The 24,686-nt window shown below is 29.1% G+C and overlaps 1 protein-coding gene across 6 annotated transcripts in view; it reads left to right on the top strand.

Moving 5' to 3' along the window:
- LOC119678013 (macoilin-2-like) overlaps positions 1-24,686 on the top strand; it is a 32,509-nt gene extending 7,823 nt beyond the window's left edge. For 3 of the 6 annotated variants that reach the window (XM_038089629.1, XM_038089630.1, XM_038089631.1), the window contains 10 exons: positions 7,636-7,880; positions 13,914-14,058; positions 14,128-14,254; positions 14,329-14,455; positions 18,955-19,721; positions 21,479-21,736; positions 21,801-21,953; positions 22,025-22,803; positions 23,627-23,819; positions 23,895-24,686. In XM_038089629.1, the coding sequence (XP_037945557.1) occupies positions 7,801-7,880; positions 13,914-14,058; positions 14,128-14,254; positions 14,329-14,455; positions 18,955-19,721; positions 21,479-21,736; positions 21,801-21,953; positions 22,025-22,803; positions 23,627-23,819; positions 23,895-24,379 (3,114 nt within the window). In that variant the 5' untranslated portion in view covers positions 7,636-7,800 and the 3' untranslated portion in view covers positions 24,380-24,686. Of the gene's footprint in view, positions 1-6,024; positions 6,187-7,635; positions 7,881-13,913; positions 14,059-14,127; positions 14,255-14,328; positions 14,456-18,954; positions 19,722-21,478; positions 21,737-21,800; positions 21,954-22,024; positions 22,804-23,626; positions 23,820-23,894 lie in introns of those variants that run through there. The other 3 variants (XM_038089628.1, XM_038089633.1, XM_038089632.1) reach the window with 3 other exon arrangements.

Consider the following 24,686-nt stretch of genomic DNA (forward strand, 5'->3'; position numbering starts at 1 on the left):
TCATTTTCATTTTTATTATGCTTTACTTTTATTCTTCATTTTTCTCTTTACTTTGCTATTTCCGCTTCCGTTTTGTTCGTCATAACACGTTGCTCTGCTCGCCTGCTATATAATCATCGTCTGCCATCGCTACAAACTTACATCCCCGAAAAGTTGGAGGCTATAAAATCTATGCAGGTTTATTACTGAACGGCGGAACCGCGTGAGAATGAAACAGTTTACGGACGAAATTTTTGAAAATGCCGGAACGTGCACAGCATCCACACCAACCACATCCAACAGTTGTAAAAGTAAATGTCTGGCGATTATGTATTTTGAATGTATGTCTGCCATTTTGCATCCCCATTTTGTTTGCTACTCTAAAGGACTACATTCTGTAGTAATTTTCATTCTCACGTTCTGGGCTTGTTTTTGCTCTGTTTCGTTGTTTAATTACGTCGTGATTTGAATGATTTAAGGCTAGAAATGTTTTTCCTGTTCATCTCTATTGCTACTGCCGCCTTGCCGCCTTGCCTGTCCGCCTGCTGCCTGCCTGCCAGCCTGCCTGACTTACAAAATTATCCTGCTTACATGCGTTATTACATACCTAAGGAGGACAAGATCTGGGGTAGGAATGTAAAGGGTTTAATCTGAAACTGTCTCGTCATGCCTTCATTTTGTTTTTGTTTTAGTTTTGTTCCTATTTTTGGATTATTTGTTGAATTTGTCAAGAATTATAAAACTTGAAACCAAGACAGGAAACGTATGTAAAATATATTTTGTCACAATATGAGGTAATCAGTAAAATTGAAGTATTTCTATGACTAATATGTTATAAAAAATTCTTTACTATTTAATTCTTTTCTGCATTTTATTAAAAAAAAAAAATAAAATAGTATTGTGAGTTATAATATTTATATATGATTGCGATTTTATTACTAATATTTTAAAAATATCTTAAAAATTATTCTTGTTCTATATATGGAGAGAATTAAAAACAACCAAAGAGAGAGTCAATTTTTTAAACCAGCTGTGGGGCTTTGTTGCCATTGCTGTTAACTAGTCTCAATATGTTATTTATTGTCTTTAACTAAATAAATAAATAATTTGTTCATTGATATAATGTTAAACCAATGTAAAATATGTTTCAATCGGTGCCTGCCTAAAGAAAGCACTACCAACCTCTTCTTTCTGTATCTATTCATTAAATATAGATCTATTTATTGTGCTATCAAGCATTTGTTTTCATTATTAGTAATAAATTATAGATAATTTACCAGATTCACCAGAAGTTTTTGTGACCAACTTATGCTGATTTAAATATAAATAATAATATGTATAGTCTAAAGCAGGACTGGACTGTTCAAAGCACGGCCCGCGGGCCACATGCATCCGCCGCTTATGTTTCTGCGGTCCGCGTCTGGTGTTTTTGCGGCCCGCGACATATTTTTAATCTAATCTAGTACTAGTAAAACTACATTATTTTTTATGGTATACCAAATAAATGAATTTAAATTGATAAATAAATTAAAGAAAATTTAACATTATAGCCGTATTTTTATTTTTATTTATGAACGTATGTATAAGTTTCTGCGGCCCTCCACTCTGTACAGCGATTTGTATTGGCCCGCGATCGCATCTGATCTGGACAGCCCTGGTCTAAAGTATCCTTGAACTATTAGTAATACATAAAACATAATTTAACATATATTATTCTGGTAAAGGTAAATAAGCTTTTTATGGCTTCTTGCTTGTCTTAACTATAAATCAGAATATATATAACTTAGACTCTAGAGCATCATTTTCCACATTTTTTTAGAAAACATCAAATTAATTTCCCGAAAATATGTACAGTCACAAACATAATTATTGGCATGGAAAGCATATTGAACTTTAGCATTATTTTTACCCCGTTAATAAAGCGTTAATTAAAAATAATTAACAAAAATTTGCAATGAAATTAAGTTTATATTATTTCTTATAATTAATTTCTTAAAATGAAAAAAATTAAAAAAGTACTAAATTAGGTTAAATAAAATTATTGGCACACGTACGTTCTAATGAACCATTTTAAATAATGTCAACGATCTGACATCTTCTTTCTGGAAATGACCTGCTGTTTTTACATTATAAGTTACGTGGTGGTTACGTTTCTAGCCACTCACGTCATAACACCTGTAATAGTAACAAAATCCATTTGAAATAATATGAGCAGTTAATATAAGCAAATCATCGAATCTTATCGAAAAATAATTCTATATTTGCACAATCAAGGCAAATTTTATAACGATATTGGGGAAATGATGGACAGAAGCTGCTATATCAATTGGAGCATTGTGTAACTGTCCAAGAGAGCGCGACATCATTCCAAAGTGCATAGTAGACATGCTGATCTAAACCTTTGAGCGATTGTGAACGCAGCAAAATAATAAGAAAGGTGGAGGTCAACCTAAAAATAACTTCAACCCAGATCGCAGCTGATGTCAGATAATGACATCATATAATGTCATTATCGCATAATGGTCAGGAGTATACTGCATGAAATTAATTACAGTTGGTGTGATGTTAGACGAAAACTGTTTCTTTGGTATGTTAACCATTAGATTCATTAAGCCTATGCAAAGGAGTACTTAAGCAAGCTAATCGATTTTTGAAACAATGTAATCTTCTCGGATGAAAGAAAATTTAATTTACTTTTCTTCGTTGCTTGATGTCTGCTCAATATTGTCTGTAAGCAATTGGCTGATTCACTGTAATAAGAGCTCCTTTGAATTCTGTTAATAAGTTATAGAGATGATTTTATAGAAGTACAAGATTCATATGCTTTGAAGCCCAGCATAGCTTTCTGACAGAATATGTATTGCATTTGATTTGAACTTATAAAAGAGCCGATATGGTCTGTAGTCACTGTTATAATCTTACTACTATTAATTTCTAAATTTAAATCTAAATTTAAGATCGTTTCTATTAATTTTCATAACGCTGAAGATCTTTATAGTTCACCAGTTGCTCGTCAGGATATTTAAAATCTTCCATATATATGGAAGATGTCACCATTAGGTGACAAAATATGGGATACGGAAATATGCAATATCGGACCTTAAATATGTTTTTCAGATTTTATCTAAAACTTGTATCAATAACATATGATGACTTCTGTTTTCAGCTTAAACACGCAATAATGAAGTATCTTTACAATATAGTAATCAACATTTATAAAAAATCATTGGCTATTAACTTCATTGTATATAATAAATAGGGCTACAAAACCTTTCACTTCAATTATCCTTAAAGAAATAATAAACAGGGCTACAAGACCTTTCACTTCACTTATTCTTAAAGAAAGAGTTTATTGAACTTTATCAACTGTTTTTATAGAATTTTATGGTGTATGTATCTTAGATGTAAAATATATTTATATTCATAAGTTAATTCATTTAAATAGGTATATAACAAAACCTTAGCAACTTAAAAAGTCTACACTCACATCGCAGGGATAAAAAAATTTTCCTTGTAGGATATGTTAAAGAGTGTATCAACCTTAATGGAATTAAATATCCTTATTACAATATAAAAAGGTATAAATTTGTTTCCCAATATGCATCGATTGTTTCCCTTAACGGATTTAATCCCAACATATCACAGATACCTTCACTCAACCTTCAATTATGCTCATACCTTGTTCCTAACATTGGAATCTCTTGATTAAGGGTTGATTACAGCTTTGATTTGTCTGGAGTGTTTTGCTCTTTTCATGCATTATTTCCCTTTCAGTTCGGTTAAGTGATGATGAAGCACACCACACATCCTATGTGAAATTAAAATTTAATTCCGTATTCAAATTAAAATCACTTTCGTTTACAGAAGAACTTTAAATAATTTGCTAGTAATAATATATCATATAATATATAATATAAAATAAATTAAAGTATATATTAAATAATGTTAAAATCTTTAAAGTTTTTTAACACTAGTGTTGTTTTAATACTGTGCCATACGAATAATAATCGCTTGTCGAAAAATTGGTAATGAATCTCTTAGTTTTATGGCAGACATCCTAATCTAAAAATGAAATCTATAAAGATTTCTGACAATATAAATATCAAGGACATCTTGACAATTAAAAATAATTTTTATAAGTTCTTTTGCTTTACGACTTTTTTATGGTATATTCGTAGATGTATGTAAACAAAAGTTAATATGATGTAATGAAATTAAACATCCTTCCACATGATGAAAGTCGTGAATTTCCTTAAAGGAGTCCTTGTGAATTTGAACCCGTCAGCATTTTGTTTTATAGTCGGTTTATGACTATAAGAAATAAATAAGTCATACTACCACTACCCGTTTTATTGTTGTATTTTCACTCATTCACTCTGGTCAATGAAAATTTATCCCTTCAGTTTTATTCATTTTATTTTTTCTAGTAAATTTTTTTTTATTCTTCTATATTTTTTCTTCTAAACAAAAAATATTTTGTAATAAAATTTTTTATTAAAGATACATCTTTTTTAATTTTGCTGATTTGAATTTGTTTATGACGCGTTGTGCTCCTTTGCATAATAATCATTTATTCATAATTTTTACTTTTCATTTACAACTTGACAAACATACAGAAGAAAATTATAAAAATATATAAACAAACAAAAGCAACTGAGTACATTGGCAAAATTATTTTTGCAATTAAAACAAATTTAGATTTAAAAATTTTCAACAACACATATTTCTAAAATCTGCACGCTCCCGTCTTCCCTACTGTCAGCAATTAAATACTTTATAGCCAATTATTTGGCTATTTCAAATAAAACTATTTGTTGCTGTTAATGAGGCTCTCAGTACTCACTTACTTTTGGCTTTCTCACCTAGGGCCTCGAATTTGATGTTTCGATTACTCAAACGTGAATTTGGCTCCTCCATATTCTATGCACCTGCTGCCGTGGCAGGCGGATTAGTCATGGACCGGTTTCCCCGTGAAGAGTTAGTTCCGCTCTGATTTTTATGCATGTTTGTTATGTATGTAGAAATTAGTCAGCATATGATGACCTCAAAGACTATGATTTCTTAGTAAGTTTTAACAGAGTTGTTTGTCCATACCTACTTCCTGAGACGCTGGAATGTTCAAAAGCCATTGAGACTACCTGATCTTATTCTCTTCTCATTTTTTTACCGCGCTTGGGATCGGCTACGGAGTAGTTGTGCATAAGATATAGTAAATATTAGTTATTGTAGCCCATGTTTATACTCCTATAAGTTTCAATAAATGAGAGAGAGTAATATCAAAAGTATATAAAAATATATAATATAGATAGTTATGTGAAATGAAAAGTTTGATTTTACCTCAATTTGCTAGCAAGCATTTGAAATAATAAATTGTATATGTATATGATTCTATGATTTGTTATAATTCAGTCATTAGTATATATAAATAAAATAATCTTATGATATGTTATAAACAAATAATAAATATTTACATATATATACTATAGTTAAGTAGGTTAAGTGGAAACAGTTTCAAATTTCTACAATTTGCTAAAGAGAATTTTTCAATTCTCATAATTCTGGAAAGAGCTTTGGGCACTTACCATTAAAAAATTGTCTAAATCATAATTAATATATAAGTCGTGATAATCGAAGATACCATTTTAGTTGATCCTTCTCTAATGTTTAAGTATGAACACATATAAACATATGCACATACTATAATATTGGTTTAAATAACTTCTTTTTTTTTGATATGTAATTATTCAAATTATGACTTAAATAAAAAAAAAAATAAATACATAACAGTCGTTTACACTATTGCAATTAACTCATTTTCGCATCTAACTCGCTAATTGCTACGCATTTAGTCATAAATTTCCTTATAAGAAATTTTTAAGATAATTGCGTCATTTGCATTGCATATTTATGCACTAATTAACTTCAGTCAATAGAATGACATTTCGAAATATTCCAGTGTGGCAACTACGTACTGATAAAAAAATCTGACGGCTAACTATATAGAAAAAAAAATTTTATTTGAATATTTTAAATAATAAATAAGAAATACATTTTCTAAAATTTGACTCAAATTTGAGATCAGTTGGTTTTAGTGACGCCGGAATTATCTATAGTTTTCATGTAGCGTGTCGTGTGAGCAAAATTGGTAACAACATATTTGGATATGAAATTCAAAGTTTTAAAGGAAGCTACGTTGTTGATGTAGAGGTATGTTTTTGGAAGATCTATGTTTGGCTGATGGGGGGTCAGACTTATTACAAAATATGTTCGTTTTTTTTTTTTTCAACTTTTTGCTACTTTGCTTTGTCTTATTTCGCCGTTCGCTAATTAAGTTAAGTTTTTATAGTGTAAATACTTAATTTTAATTGTGCAATTATCTCTTATTGAGAGATCTGCGAATTTTTGAAGTGCTTATATAAAATTTAGTGGTGTATATAAGACGGAATTGTATAAGAAGGGGTTCAAAACCCATCAACTACCCACATTCAATTATGTTTTGAACTATTCTACGCTATACATAATGGATTTTAATAATTGAATCGTTTTAAAAACCCAATGGGGTGTCAGAGATATACAAATGGTATATTCGTTGGTAGTATTGTTAGTATAAATCATATGTGTAGCGCATCAAATCGTATCGGTTACTGCCAACAATTAAACACTTCAGCTAATTTTTTTGCTTTGTTTTGTTTTGGTTTCTATTTTTATTTAATTTATTTTGGCGCATATTTTCTGTTTTAAGAAAATTTCGTTGCTTCTGCTTTACATATCGTCGTCTTCATGTCAGTCCGTGCTTCTTTTTGGGTTGACAATTATAAAATGCGATATAGACACCTACAAAAATACGATTACGTGTTTAGAATATAAATTAATGAGATTATATGAATCGTTTGTTGTTTTCGGTTTTGATTGATAAACTGTTTCTCTGATTCTGAGATTCTTAGATTCTGATTTCCGAATTATGTAGGTGAGAACGAACGAGTGCGCCACAAATGATTTTGTTTACCAAGTAAAAAGTATGTGCTTTGCATAAACTATTTAAAATGCTAAAGTATCTTAAAGTGTCAGTTAAAACTTTATTTTAAAAATTAAAATAAAAAAATAATTAAATAAAGAAGCAATAAAATATTATTGAAGTTTGTGTTAATTACGTGCAGTGTTCTTTGATTAACTATCCGAAGAACACAGATTGACCTTCCTAAAAATATAGCATAAAAATAATTATCAAATATGTAACAATAAATAATTAACTAAAAATTTAATTTATTTTTTAACTAAATAGATAGATTAACTTTAATCAGTAAAAGAAATACAAACAACAAAGTCTTAGTCTCCAATTTTTCCCTCCTATAATTAAGAAAAAAATTAAAATTAAAATTAAAATTAAAATTGAAATTAAAATTAAAATAAAATAAAAATATTAAATAGTTAAAGATTTGTGTAAGAAGTAAATATTTTGAAGAAAAAAAATATCTGAGAGTAACACTATTGAAAATGTTTAAAATAAATAAAATAATCGACGTCATTAGTAACGCCAGCAGATATCTATAAACGATATATAGTATATATAAATATATATATATATTTATATATATAAATGTTTAGATATTAAAATAAGAATATAATAAAACAATTACAAAAATGTTATGTATTTAGATGTATTCCAAGGCGTCTTATATAAGCATAATTGTATATTGAATAAATTAAAAGAAACTAACTAAAAGCTGAAAGAGAATTGTATCTGAAATACTATAGAGATTTATGTTAATTAACGTCATCGTGGCAAAAATTTATAGATAAATAGTTAATAAACAAAACAAAATGAAGCGACGCAATGCCGATTGTGGCAAACTTCGACGACCGATAAAACGTAACAAAATCACTGAGGGCATGTATGGCAGGTAAGTTCCATAAGACTACTTACTATATATTATATATATATATTATAGATATTTAAATCTATTTTTGCACTAAACTACAATATTTTATAAGGAAATTCCAACTTAAGATAAATTAATTTAATTAATTTTTCTTTTTAATAATTTTAATAACTAAATGGAAACTTTATAGTGTACATTTATTTCAAGTTTTTTTTCCTCTTTTGTAATTTCATTGATTTAGATAATAGATCTATCTACTCTTTTATAAAGCTACCATTAATAAAAGTTGCAATTAATATCAATCTCGTTTTCATAATTGTTTTTAGAATTACTACTCCTATTCCAGACTGCTAAACAAGCTTATTAAAATGAATTAATTTTCACAATTCTTAAAACATTCGGTTTTGTAAACATGTTTGCACCTTCTAATAGTTTATGCATCTATCTAAGTATAACTAAACCTGAAAATTTATATTATAATGAATTCATTTAGTAACATTATTAAAAACATAAAATTGTTAATTAAAATGAAACTGATACATTGGTTTCCTAATTGCATACACCCGTATAAACTATCAAGTTTCAGAGTAAATATTATAGAATGCCGAAACCTGTTGGGTCTGTAAAATATCCAACTATTATTTTAACTTATCCAATTTCTTTATCTGTTTTTTCATATATATTTTTATACGAAATATAGAGTAAAACATCCAACTATTTATCTGCATCTGTCTTGTATTTCTCAAGAAATTTGTCCAATACCCTTAACTGTGTTTAGTTGTATTTTCTTCTATGTAAAATATATATACAATGCAGAGTAATATATCTAACCAATTTATCTGTATCTGCTTTGCGATTTTCAAAAAAAAAAATTCATTCTATACTTTCAATTGAACTTGTATGTATGCTTTTCTATATGAAACATATATGAAAGTGTTAGTAAACCGTCTATTTATTTTATTTGCATCTGTTTTGCGATTTTCAAGAAATTTGTCCAGTACCTCTATCTGTGAAATATATGTCAAATGCAGAATGCAACATCTATCATTTAGTCTATACTACACTTATACTTAAGAATGATTTCAACAATTTTTGTATGTATGTGATATATATGTCAAATGTAGAATGAAATATCCGTTGATTTTATATCTATCTGTCTTGTGATTTGCAATTCTGCAGAAATTTGTCCAATACTTCCAACGGGATTTGTAAGTATGGTTTTTCTTTTCTTTTACATAGAGCCTGTATGGGGCCAATATCTCTATGTTCCCCTACATGTACATATATAACTCTAAAGTATATGTCAAATACAGAATGAAACATCTATCCATTGTATCTGTATCTATCTTGTGGTTCTTGTGAAATTTAAACTTAAGAATACTATTGTATATAGTATGTGTATGCTTTTATATGTGACATATACCATATGTCAAATGCAGAAAGAAACATCCATCAATTTTATCTGCATCTGTCTTGCAATTCTGCAGAAATTTGTCCAATATTAAAAGTTTGTTTTTTATGCTTGTTTTTTTGTTCTCCTATTTACACTATAGAGTATCTCTTATCAGTTTAAATCGAACTTTGTGCTTTAATGATAGACAGAGATATCATTCCATGAATTTTATACATTTTAAAGTTAACATTTAACTGTTTATCAAGTCATGAGTGGCGTAGCAGTGTGTCTAGAATCTTTTGAACTCCACCTGAATGGCTGTCAAGCAATATTATCGTTGAGTTTTCTAAAAGAGTTCTCTCTATGCAGTTCCAATAGTTTTTCCGTACTTCCTCTGTAGTTGTAATTTGCCTTTGATTAACCTGAATGATGTTTGTTATAGGTCTCGTATTTGTAATTGACCTTTATTGACTCAACTGAGATTTAGAGATATTGTTAGATGTTGCTAGCGTGTTTCAATACCATTTGTATAGGTTAGCTTAAGAAACGTTCTTCAAAGATAAGACAATAGATCGTATAGACCAGTGTTATACCAATAATAATAATAAAACTCACACACATCAAAGATATTACTCAGTAAACGATATATAAATTTGGAAGATACGGTTGAGACCTCATTTCTAAGGGTAACATGATTTTTATTAGAAATTTCAAAATCTGTCTTTCAGAACCAAAATTAGTCTATTAGTCTATAGGTAAAATTTGTTTAAAATGGATTGTATTTAAACAAGGCATTGTACTAAAAGGCTTATAATTTATAATCTATAGTCTAAATATAAAACTCATTATATCACTAAAATAGCAGTATTTTTTTTAATCAATAGTAGATTAGTAGATAATAGTAGCTATTTAATGTTTTAAATTAATATACGATATATGTCTCCAACAATAAATCCATATCTATTGTGTTATACAACTACTTGAAAATAATCTAATTTAAGAAAATTCTGCTATATAAGGTTTCTGATAACTATTTTGAAGCAGATAAATAAAAGCAAAGTTAAAAGTTTAAGGCGTACTCTATCATGGACCAGTGTTATCATTGTTACTTTCATCTTCGTTGTAAGTTGACCGTATCTGTAAATGTTAGTCGTTTAATTCAAGAAGGAGTTCTTGTATTTCTCGATTTAATACATAATATTCATTATATGTGTATTTTTAACGCATGTTGAGTGTAATTGACCTTAATAGAACGAACCTTATGTGTTATATTCAAAGACCATTCTTTGTTATGAATGTACATCCTATTCATTATATATAATCTTTTAAATTGATAAACTTAGTCATTACGTTCTAAAATGAATTAAAAGTGGTTAGGAGCTCTAAATATTTCTAAGTCTGTGTGGGTGTTGTCACATGGTATCTATGATCAAATCTATTGTTAAAATGCACCTTTGACAATAGTGTTTGTTTTAAGAGTACTCTTAAGTCACATATATACTAGTCTCATAATTCAGTGTCCATTTCAGTTTATTTGTTGCAGCTATTTGAACATAAATTCTTTTTCTAATCTCCTGTTAAAAACTGTTATTTCGTTTTTTTACTAAGATCTATATAAGAACTCATTATTTATATTAGATATTGCAAATATAGGAATTAACAACATTATCCGTTCTATCAAAATCACTCATCGCTTTTTGGATCAAGAATAGATCTCTTTGGGACAGCTATCACACCATAAAAATGTGTGAAATTACAATGCACACACACTAGGGACCTACGTGAGGGGTGGGTGTTCTTGTAAGAAGAGCTATCACTACCATTTATGGGTACTGTTGATTCTTGTCTGACTAGTCCATATATGATTTTTGCACTACTTGATTGGATTTGATTATTTCTCACGGATAAAACAAGAAAGCGGCTCTAATGTCGGAGAAGATTTAGAGTTTCGTGTTCCTATCAATTTCTCTTTTTGACAAAGAGTGCTGGTTAATTTGATGACTTATGTTTGTTGCCTTTAATACTCGGTAATATATTTTTTTCCGCATTAACTCACATGTAGTGATTACCAAATACTGGTTACTTTCGCTTTGTTGGCTTTATTATATAAGATTTTATTTGTTAAATTATTTTCTTACAATTCACATCTTTTCCTTTTTTTTTTATATACAATTTTGCGTAAGTACTGATTTTCCAGTGCCCACTAAACACGGACAATGTCGTTGGTAAAAATAAATGCTTGAATATATTTCATTTTGAAATATATAGTAGGTGTTATTGTATTTAAACCATATCCACATTTATAGAAACCAACTGGTTGCTATGCCACGTCGGCATCATTCATCCATACCCCTTCCTTGCTAAACTCCCTTATGACGTGATAAGAAGACTTTTATTCAACTCCATGGCTCACCTATATATTTTGTTTTACTTACGTACATCTAAATTATTTTAGGCAATAAAAAATTTTAAAATTAAAAATTGAATAAAACAAATTGTTAAGTAAAATAAATAAAAAAATTTATTAAAAAATAAAGCCTTTGCTGGGCTTTATTGCTGAATGAATTTATTTTCATTCAATTTTCATCGATCAACATTAGTTTAACCTGCCCAAACCGAAATCGTATTTATTTGTTATTATTTTTGTGCAAATACGAAATTTTGCAACATTTCTCGGCATTTGCAAACAAAACTAAGTGAAGTTAATCAAAAACTAATAAATTTGGCCATTTCAACAAAAATTTGGGCATTAAGTGACTCTAATTGCCAGACCCATGCGGATTTACTGGATTATTTGCTTTTGTTATTAGGTTTTAACTTTTTTTGCTGTGTGGTAACTGAGCAGGTGTTTGTAGGTAAATAAATATCTCCGGATTAGTCAATAAAAATTGATGAATTTTCATAGTTTTAAAAATATATTTCAATTCAGTACAACAAAAAAAAAGAAACAGTGAACATATATCATATGGATTATATTAGAGATTATGTGTAAATTTTTAAATAATAATTATATTTTTTAAATGATAAATAAAATCAACAACAATTAAATTATTTTTTATAGTACAGGTGAGATTTTTTTCTAGCGTTCCCCAGCACAGAACGAAATATTGTTCTAATTTCTTAGTAATCAGAAGAACCAGTATGCAGTTTTGGTTATATATATATATAGTATGTATATCGTATTTGTATTATGCAAATATTGAACTGTCACGATGCCATTTATTCCCTATAATAAACTCTAGTACAACAAAAACATCTTCAGTTATTTCTATCATTTGATAGTTCCATTTATATATGTATCCTTATTCAGCATGAAAGCGACCCCTGTTTATGAGCGAAGTAGCACCAGTGCTATCTAATTCTCAGTAAAGACCGCATCCACACAAGTTTGGCATCACCCATGACAGATATATACATGTGTCTATTTACCTGTTTCTGTTAGTCGCTTCGTAAAATACTTACTTTCATCACAAAAGCTCAACCAACTGTCTTGGTCTCATGACCAATATTTTTCCATGACATGAATATTTTTCCAGCGAATTGTGCCGGGAATTTGGTTTTTCTGTAAAGAGCTGCAAATTGTCTGTTGAGCTTGAAAGGATCAATCTTCTTAAAAGTCCTATTATGCAGTGATTAGCTTTGGTACTCATGTGTAATAGTCTATTATAAATATATTAAACAGATTTTGGATTAAAACATTTTATACAAAATGCTCTTGCACTTAGCTAGTTCAGCTTTTCCCGAAGTACACTTTTGGATTATTTCAAACGATTTAGTAATCCATACGGATGTGAAAGTATATGTACGAATTATGTGGAGACATATATAGTATATGACTTCTTGATAGAATATTAAATTTGTACAAAAGAAGATTTTGTTCGCACTATAATAGCTATCAACTATCGCTTAAAGCATTTGCACGTGTTTTAATACTTAATCATCTATATTATAATAATAATATCCATCATCCATTGCTTGAACTATTTCCACATGTTTTAATCCTTAATCATTGGGCTTAAGAAATTCTGCATGCATTTTATCCCCATTACCATATCTTTATCAGCTTTTGAGATCCTATCTGTCAGTCTATTTATACTTACTTATTGCTTGTGAAATCTATGTAAAAGTTCCTTTTACTGGTTCGCGTTTGATGATAGTTTTTCTTAGCGTTAGATTGATGTTCTCCTCAGACTTCATCTGAAAACACAATATTTTGTAACTTACATTTATAAATGATATTCGTTTATATTGATTAGGTATCATTGTTTTCAAATTCCTGTGATCTTTTCTCTTAACTATATGTGCTCAATACGTTAATAAACTTCTGTCCTTAAGTCGATTCCATCGTATTGTAGTTCAGTTACAATTACGTCTTCCCATATTGTTTTATTGTATTTTAACTTCCTTCACAAAGCTTTTGATTTGGAATATAATGTAGGGTATCTTAAAAGGATTAATAATCTTGCTTACATCTTTAAAAGTATCTTCAGAGAACTAATATCCCTTTGATTCGGAATAGATAGTGAAGGGTTTGATAATCTTTTCTTTTGAATTATTTTTACAATTCGATCACACTAATAAATAACTTGTTTTAAGCAATAATTTATTTAATTATTAGGTATTAAATAAGCATTAAATTATTTAATTTTTTCTCTTCATAGCACAACTGTTTTGTACATGAAATTCCTTGTACTTTGGGCAATTGTCATAACAGCCGATTTTATGTTTATGTTCCGTTTTGAGTTCTTATGGCCTTTTTGGCTACTGGTACGCTCCGTGCATGATTCATTCAAATATAAAGGATTGGTAATTATGCTTATATATAATCTTATCTATAATAACTTTATGTAATACCAAAAAAATGTTATTTTGCAGGCATTTTCCGTATTGTTCGTTTGCATAGCAATTACATCAGACTTGGTATGTCTTTTCTTTATACCAGTACATTGGCTACTATTTGCGGCAAGCACATATGTCTGGGTGCAATATGTTTGGCATACGGGTAAGTCATAAAATAACTAAGTACCATAACGAATTCAAATTTAATTTACCATTTTACTTTCAATTTTTTGACAGACAAAGGCATATGCTTACCAACAATAATACTTTGGATGCTTTTTGTGTATCTAGAAGCTGGCATCAGGTGGAAAGACAGTCGACATATGCCACATTTAGATTTGTGTCGACCTTTTGCAGCACATTGGTAAGTATTCAGAAATTACTTTTGCTACCAAATTAATATAAGTACACCATTAGTAAACTAATTAGGTTTTATTTCATATTTAGTATTGCCTAATAAATTAAATAGAAAATAACATTTTCCGCATTTTCTCTAAATTTGCAATTTTTAAATACTTACTTCATTTAATAGTTTAATTAAATATTTTCAAACAAAATTAATTATCGTATACGACATAATTATTATTTAATACGTCATATTTTTAATTATTTTTTTACCTAACAATTTTTTACCGATATTTATTATATTATGTATTAGTTTTATTATTATTTATCAAGTTAACGGATATATTATAATTATTATTGCATATATACTTTATTGCATATATATTATATTCAAGTTTATATAATATATATATATATTTATGTATTATATCTATTTATATATTATATATATTTATATATTATATGTATTTATATATTATATATATTATGTTGAAGCTATTTGAGCTTCAGTGCACTTAAGCCATTTTATTATTGTTTATCACTTCATCAGACTATGCAATAATTGACCTCAGATCTAAATACCTCTCCGAGGAGCCTGTAACCATGCTGAGATTTGATAACGCGGTGTTGGTAATTCTATCAGTTTTCGCAAATAATTTTAGGATTCTATCCTAGGATCAATCTTGAGGTCCCTGATGAGATGGGATCAATCTTGAGGTCCCTGATGGGATGGAATCAATCTTGAGGTTCCTGAGGATGTCATTCGTCCTAATGTACCATGGTACTTTGAAAAAGTCTTCTCAGAACCTGGCTTTGTGCAATTTTAAGCTGACGAATAGTAGTGTTTGAAGCTTTGCTAAACGCTACACATTCATATAGAAGTGACGAACGAATTATTTGGATATATATCAGCTTCCTGTTCTTAGAATTGAGATTTTATATATTATATATATTTATATATTATATATATTTATATATTATATATATTTATGTATTATATATATTTATATATTATATATATTTATATATTATATATATTTATATATTATATATATATTTATGTTGTATATATGTTTTTATGTATTACAAATCATAATCATAAATAGTTTAATAGGAACGACTAATGTTTTCTTTAAAAAACGTTTAAACTCTGTCTATATATATTACAAAACTTAATTATTAATACCAATAGTTCTTTATTTTCAACCTTGATATCATGATAAGACAAAATACATATTGTACGAAAATATTTTTATATAGGTAAAATTATTATTTATTAATTTTTTTATAATAAAGTATTTTAAAAATTAAATAGCCACTTATAGCTAAATATAATTATTTCTATGCCAATATTATAATTTAATAACGATCACCATACAAACTTATAAAATGTTAGACCCAAACACCCCATACGGTTAGAGGCTCCTTTCAATAATTACTGTCGTAATTGTGGTTTAGAAAGAATAAAATCTAACTCATCTATTCGCTGCCCAACACTTGGTAGAAGGCTATTATCTATTTTAGGGGTTTCTTCCTCCCGATATCGCGAAAATTGAAATTGTTGCCTTTCCTCATTATATTTAAAGTACAAATTATTTTTCTGTTCCGAAGCAGCTAACGTGTTCCGCAAATTATAGTATTGGAATGCCATAAGTATCTACCATTTACTATATAAAAAAAAACTTAACCACTCTTACTACCTACATAATGCTAGGAGAACTATATACTAAACATTATAACAGCTTGAAACTCTGTTAAAACGCTTCTATTATGTTTTTTGATATGTAATAATCTCGAAACGGTCAATAAATGCTTTATAACTTAGTAATTATCACCAGACCTCAGTTTAAAATTTTTCAATGAAAAAATACAACTTCCCCATGTACCTGTCAACTTCCCCTTATAATTGTCTGATCTTAATGTGCAATTTCCATGACTATTTTTCCTAAGATGTTCTGAACCAACTTAAAAAAAGCTTTAGTTATTTATTATTAATACATCTATTTCTACCATAGCATATGTTATTGGTTGTAAGGTATCTTCTTACCTTATACACCTTTTCAATATGATCTGTGCTTCCATCTTCTTCGGCATGCTTCCTCATTCTGCAATAGATTAAATTCAATTTCACCATTATTTTCAATCATTTTAATCTTTTTTACATTGTATGCTGACTGTATATTCATTTTATATTTATACCATTCATGACTATATCTATCATGCTATGCAGACAGTCATGATCTGTAAATCAAATTAATGAATTGTAAATTAAAAAATAAATACTGTAGAAATAAATTTAGGCAGAACCAAAAAGTATTAAAATAGTGGAAATATTATAAAAATTAAAGCATGCAAAATATTCAGTTAGTTATAATAATTTTACACTAATTTCACACTAATTCTACACTAAATTTAACAATGCATCTTTCATAGATTTGTTCCGTCGTTTCTTATAATTTTATACTAATTCCACACTATGTTTTGGAATGCATATATTCCTAATAGTTGACTCAGCAAAGTTCGCTTACTTTAACTTAATTAATTTGTATTGTTTAGTTTTGGTCCATACTTAAGTGAGTAGTATGAATTATAATGTATCTATGCGGCTATATATCACTGAGTCTGACAGTTACAGATGTAACAGTCTGTATAAAGATAAGCGATACTTTCTCTTCACGGCATGCAGAATTGAAACACAAATAAAAAATTTTAATTTAAGTATATTCAGTATATTTGATTAAGTATATTCATAATTTAGATTTGACTTTACCAAAATTTCAAGCCTCTTTAGATAGTTATACTAGAAATCGGTTACTTAGTAAGGTTACTACATACATTTCCCAGTAATAATAATATACTTCGTGATATATATAGAGTATATATAGATAGAGTTAGATATAGATATATATAGAGTTTTGTTTGATTTTTATGAAAACTGAATAACTGTTTTACATACCTTCTGAACAAATTGCTAAGACAATCTGTTTTGTCAAAGAATATATGTAGTTTATATTGTCGTCTGACAGTGCATGATTGTTTTATCCTTATAATTCCATAAATTTAAACTTATTTGTAAGGTATCTGATGGATGAGATGTGCAGCACTTGCATAAATAGTTTCACGACATATATAAGTTTACTGCTGTCATCAATTATAATTAAATGATATTCTTGATGTTGTTATAGCTGTTTGTTTCGGTTCTAGAAAGCAAACATCTAAAACTATGGCAAGACGTACACAAGTCAAATAAGAGGAAATTGTGTAGGATGGTTAGGGGAAGAGTGTTAATAATTAAACCTAGCCTGGACCTAGGTAAAGATACATTGCTACTTCATAGTTTTGTTGACATAGTCATAGTTTTGTTGTTGTTGTTGTAACCCGCCGGGACCTGCTTGTGGAGTCTCATTGGGAGGTGTTGAAGGGTTCTTGGTCGTCGTTGATGACGAGTAGCTCCAGGACGTAGACCCGACCGTTCTTGGAACCACGTAGTCTTGTAGAATGTTGTTATTATAATCCACGGAGATCTATTAAGTAAATAACATGAAGAGAATTACAAATATGTGTATATGGGTTAGGATGGGGATAAGTGATAGTGATATAAGAGGAGAGGAGTTTATATAGTTGTTAGAATAGACTGCAGATGGGTAGGCTTTCAATTGAAATCAACCTGGGTCTAGGCGGAGAAACTTAGCCACTTGAATAAGACAAAACTATAGCATTATCTTCTCGTCTTCTCCTTTACGTGACTATGTTACCAATATCTTGCAATATTCTTAGGCTGTTGTGAAATATTGTAGTATAAAAAATTGAAGTTATTTTTATACAATCAACTAAAATTGCATTAACACAAAGCATTCTTTCACTTAAATTTTGAATATTTAGAAACTTTTGTTAATTTTAAGTTCAGGTCTGTGACGTCGGGTCTAAAGGCACTGAGTTTTTAGTATTTTATCCATTAAAATTCATTTGAAGAAAAGATTTCATCAAGTGAATAAATACCACTCATATGCAGTGAAGGAAATGCTTTTTATTTTATTTTATTTTGTTTATTTTTTCTTTATTTTTTTTATTTGCTTTTTAAATTATTTTTTTGCACTAACATTAAGTTATTTCTTTTCTTATCTTATATAGTATGTTACTTCTGTATAAGTCTTTATATTTAAAAGTCTTAAGTTATTTTTCACATATTGAGATAATTAAGTAGTTGTGTTTGATTCAATTTAAATTTTTTTATCATAACAATTTATGGTGCAAATACTTTTAATCAATTTACAAAGAAATCATAATCCATTGTATGTGAGATTAAAGTCGCAAAAAGAGGATATTTAAATCACACTTAAACTTATAAATTTTTTTTGTTGCATTCATATATATCCCACATTTAAGTATCATAATTTTTAAATGTGAATATGTATATATTTTTGAAATTTAAAATTTTATTTATGTATTTATGATTTATATACTTTTTAAAAATAATAAGCATTTTTTAACCAATATTCCATTCCATTTTTATTACAGTATTGGTTACCCAGTTGTAACGTTAGGATTTGGCTTTAAAAGCTATGTGGGCTACCGTATGCGACAGCGAAAGCAGCGTGAAGTAGCGAAAGAAAATGAATTTTATATGCAACTATTGCAGCAGGCACTACCACAAGAAGAGACACCAGATGATACACAACAAATAACTGCAGTGACTAGTGCAACAATAGTAACAGTAACAGCCAACACAGCTCAAAGTGTACAGAATTCTTCCCACTCTAATGCGACGACACATGTTGCGATTGCAGCTACTGCAACAGTAGTAGCAGCAGCAGTCACAACCACAACAACAACGTCGAATGCCATTATCTCAGCGAATGGTATATTGGCAGCACAAGCACAAAATCATCATAATCATCATAGTCAAACAAATGATAATCATACGCATCATAACAGTAGCAGCAGTGGCAGCAGTAGTAACAGCATAAACAACAATACCATAAGTAGTATTTTAAATACAACTACCACAACAACATCTACAGCAACATCAGGGAGTGCGAATAATAGTACTTCAACATCAAATAGTAGTGATGATAAGAGCTATGTGCAAATTAGCGGAGGTGGCGGTGGTAATGCTTCTAATTCTACTGCATCGCTTACGCATCAGCATAATCAACAACATAACCATCAAAATAGTAATCATCACCATAACAATAGTAATTTACACTCGAATCATATTGCACATCAAACTCACAACCATCATCATCAGAGTAGTAATAATAATTCGAAAAATGCTCAAAGCAATTGTGAGTTTATGCTATTTATTATTATTATATTCTAGAATAATTCTTATAACTTCATGTATATAACATATGATTTAGTTTAATATTCCCCTAATGAGGGTCAAACCGTATTTACTAATGGCTCAAAAGTAGATAGTCATGTAGGCAATAGAGTTTTCTCAAAAGAATTGAGTAAATCTACTTATTATGGGTTGAGCTGTTCGCTATTAGGATATAGTAAAATATAGCTGGTCTGGAAATGGTTAATATATAGTAGAAATATATGCATACTATCTCATGGCCGCTATTACGAAAGTTATGCCTTGTCTATATAATATACTATCTGTCAGGTTGCTTTAAAGTTCTTGAGATTAGTCCAATTTAAATCCGGGACGGTTTTTGTTTGCTAAACATCACAAAAAGGAGGTGTCGACGGAGTTTAAAATGGGTACCTATGGGACCTATGGAAAATATCCCTATGACGCGGTCATAGGGATATTTTCGGCAATTGCAAAATAGACGAGCTAACCAGACAGAGTAATTTAGATAAACACTCAAAACACCTTAAAACTCTAGGCTATCATTGACATCAAGCAAATTTTTATTAAATTCTTACTGTGCTGAACTTTAAAATAACAGATGGGAAGACTTAAAGTAATATATGCATATGTATGTGAGTTGACCACGTTCTGTTGAGGTAAAATCGAGTACTCTCATTGAGATGCCCCGTAAATATATCAGTCATGTAATAGGTCTGCTCACGGGTCACCGCCGATTAAGGGTCAATGCTAGAAGATTGGAACTCCCTTATAATAATTCCTATCACCGTTGCAGAGTGGGCGATAAAGTACCTCACATATTATTTATTATTGCTCAGCGCATGGGTTAATAGACCTAATGGGAACCTTAAGAGTATTGATGTAACTTACCCTTTCCCTTGTTTAAAAAATTAAAAACTAACATTAACTCGTTAGTAACTAAGAAGTTAAAAAACTAAATGTTGTTTTTAATTAGACTTTATTTTAAAAAAATTTTGTTTCTTTTTATATTTATTTTCCACAATTTTTGTTTATTTTTAAAACATTACTTTTTAATTTTTTTTAAATTTTTGTTTACTTACAATTTTTTATCAATGAATAGAATTTTTATTAAGCTTTAAAAGAAAATTCAGATTAGATTGCTTACCGTTTTGATAAAAAATTTTTCTTCAGTCTCTTAGTTGATTAGAGAGTTTATAACTAGTCTGTTAGTGCGAAAGACTTGTGATTTGTTTGCGTACAAATTGGAGACCTTAACAAGAGACTTGTTGTTTTTTTCCATGCTTAGAAGCGGCCAAATACAGCTGTTATCAATTCGGGGAGAGTGTGTCTTCTGTTTATTATGGCACGTAACGGAACATTAACAATTTTAGAACCGGTATTAATGTTTGTTTGCAGATCTGCTTAGTAGTATTCATCACACACTTACCTCTTACTTTATACCAGATTTTGAAGTTTGCTTGAGTAGTCTTAAATTCGTAAAGTTTGATAAAAGGATTAATAGTAGCATTTAAATTATTTTCACAAAAATAGAAAAAAATATATATCCAAATTTTATATTCCATTTCTTATGCTTACCTACATATTTTATAGTTCAAATCTTAAATTTCAAGTTATTTTTTGCGTATCAACTATAATTAATTTTTGATTGATATATTATAAATTATAATTACTTTTTGTTTACTATTAATTGTATTTCGTAATATTTAGAAAATTATAATAATATTAATTATTTTTTTATAGCGACATCAAATGGTTATATTGGAGCTAACTCCAAAAGCCACCGTCGCAGTGTTGATAAAGATAAAAATAGAGGAAGCGCTATTGGTGATAATGAATCAAAGCACAACAAATCCAGTAACTATCAGCAATATAATTCTGATAATTCTAATAATAGCAATAGCAATAACAACAACAATAACAATAAGGACAAAACAGACAGTGAAAGCAACAACTATCAAGTTAACCAAACGCATCAACATAATTCTAAAGAAAAAAGTGGTAATATTACATTTTCTATTAATCTTCCATCCAGTAAATATAATATACATATAATATATTACAGATGAACATCGTTTGGGTTCGCATAGCAGTTCCTTAAAGAAAGCTAATTCACAAAATGCGTTCGGCAATACAACGCCAGTTGTGGCCAACGGTAATATATCACAATATGATATGGATGATGTTATAGTAGTGGAACCAGTTGAAAAAACTAAAGGTTTTTATTTATTTATTTATTTTTTTTCTTACTTGTATTATAATTTTTTAAATTTCGAATTATAATTTTAGGACGCCGAAATCGCTCTAAAAAAGACAATGCTTCCAAGGACAATCATCATCAACATCATAATAATAATAATAATAATAGTTATAATAGTAATTCAACTTCAAATCATTTACATACACAACAACAGCAAAACAAGGATGTTAACTCTCATAATAATAATAATAATAACAACAATAGCAGTAATAATAATAACAACAATAGCAACACTAATAACAATAATAACAATTCAGATGCATCATCGGTCTCATCATCTAGTTCCACTTCATCATCATCATCAGCATCATTAACTATTTCGAATATAGCCTCTAAGGTGGTGTCGAAAATTTGCGAATCATGTCTCAAACTCGAGGCAGACATCAAAAAATGTCGTTCAGAAATTAGCCATCAAAAGCAAATCGAGAACGAATTGCGTCAGAAACTTGAATCAAATCTCACAACAAAATCCTGTTTGCAGGCCAAACAAAAGGATTGCGATGAACTGGAAAAACGTATCAATGAATTGACTAGTGCTCGTCATGCTGATACGTTACAATTACAAACTGCTGAACGTCGTTTGAATGATGAACGACGACAGAAGCAATCTCTCGAAGCTCAATTGAACAATGAGAAAAAGGCACGAAAGTTGGCTGAGGAAAAAGCTGCTAGGCCAGAATGCAGTGCCCAATGTAAGCAGCGTAAACAGCAAATGGATGAAGAAATTAAACAGCTGCGGCGTGATGTGAAAGCGGCGGAGGAGTCAAAACAAATGGCTGAACAACAAGGACGACAATGGGAGCAAGAGGTTTGTTTTAATTGTATCTCAATTTCTTTTTTATATATCATATAATTGTGTATATCATCAGATGTATATTTCATAATAATAATCATAATATAATATAAATATAAGTATAAATATAAATAAAAATATATATAAAAATATATAAAAATATAAATAAATATAACATAAATGAATGAATAAAATATAAATATTATAATATTCGTAATTAGATTATTATTGAGAGTTAATTTAGCAAAAATTAATTTCAAATATTTATTAAATTTTATTGTTAAAGATTTTACTATATACTATATTGTTAAATTTGTTATTTAATATGCTTTAAAATATTATTATAACAATAATTTATTTTTTCTAATTATAATAAATATTATTATCAGTTCAATTGTATATATTTATTATTAAATACTTAATTATTATATTTATAACTTATATCATGTTTCCACTGCAGCTAAAACTATCTAAGTTAATCAAATTAAAATTTGGTCGTTTCTATTGGCATAACATGATTTAAAATATTGATAATTTCACTTGTGGGAAATTTATATTTACGAGTTACCTTCGTCAGTTTTCGCTTCGAATTAGTTGACTTAGTACTAATTGCCTCATTTATATGAAGGTTCTTTGTATGGTAATTATTCTCAGTAGCCTTAACGAGCAAAACCGCCTAAATGAGACAAGTGGAAACATGTTATTAATTATATATAATAATAAGAATAATTATTGTTATTAATTATAATTATAAATATTATTATTTTAATCACTTATTTTTATGCTTTTAAAATTTTTATATAAACCCCTATTATTTGAAACTTTTTCTGTTTTATAGCTTCGTATGTTTGAAGCTGAAATTCGAAATCGTGAATCAAATCAACCAGGCACTGAGGTGTTAATGAACGCCTTGCAAGCAATGCAAGATAAAAATTGTACACTAGAGAAAAATCTTTCTGCAGAAACGAGAGTTAAGCTGGACTTATTCTCAGCTCTAGGAGATGCTAAACGACAACTTGAATTATCAGAAAGTAATTATATAAATTTATTTAATATTAATTAATATTTGAATGAAATTTTAATTTTATTTTTTAAATTTCTTTTAGATCTTTATCGCAGTAAGGAAGATGAAGTTTTTGATCTAAAAGCAAAAATAGCTCAATTGCTTGCCGTTATGCCAACGGATTCTCTATGTTTGCCTGTTTGCAGTTCAACTGGTGCCAGTCAAATGCTACGCATGAACGACACACCACCATTGCAAACGGGACCTGGACCGTCATCGCCTATGTTGAATAGCTTAAGTGTTCAACAGGTTAACGGACCAGTAGGCCATCAACTTAATGCACGTCTTGCACCCAGTTCAGTCGGTGAATATGTGCAACAAGCGCCGCCCAGTTATGTTACCAATCAACATCCGCAACAATGTGCTGGTATTGTGCCCGTATCTGTTGCAACAGCTGTACTGGTGCCGGGTCCACCACCTGGCAATGGCAGCTCAAACTTAGATCCTAATGCTACTGTTTATACACCGAAATGTGGACCTAATTGCACACCTGGCGTTGTGGTCGTTTGTGGACCAAATGATGCCTGACTAAATGCCTCAGCTTCGGCTGTCAATCATCTACTACGACGACACATATGAGATTATTATTTTTAATATACAACAGTTGACAACCATCAACAGTAACAAGAAATTTTTTGTGCAGATTTGGAGTCGGCATATTTAACAACAACAATTTTTAATTAATTGTTTTAGGATATGCTGCAAATGCACCAGTTGCAATAAACTTATTTAAAAAAAATATCAGCAGTTATTATAACTACAACAATTATACAAGAAACAATATTTAAAAGTAATTTACATGAAATGATAATTATATTAATAAATAATTGAAATG

Source organism: Teleopsis dalmanni, chromosome 2 (assembly GCF_002237135.1).
Source record: "Teleopsis dalmanni isolate 2A chromosome 2, ASM223713v2, whole genome shotgun sequence".
In the NCBI taxonomy this organism is placed as follows: domain Eukaryota; kingdom Metazoa; phylum Arthropoda; class Insecta; order Diptera; family Diopsidae; genus Teleopsis; species Teleopsis dalmanni.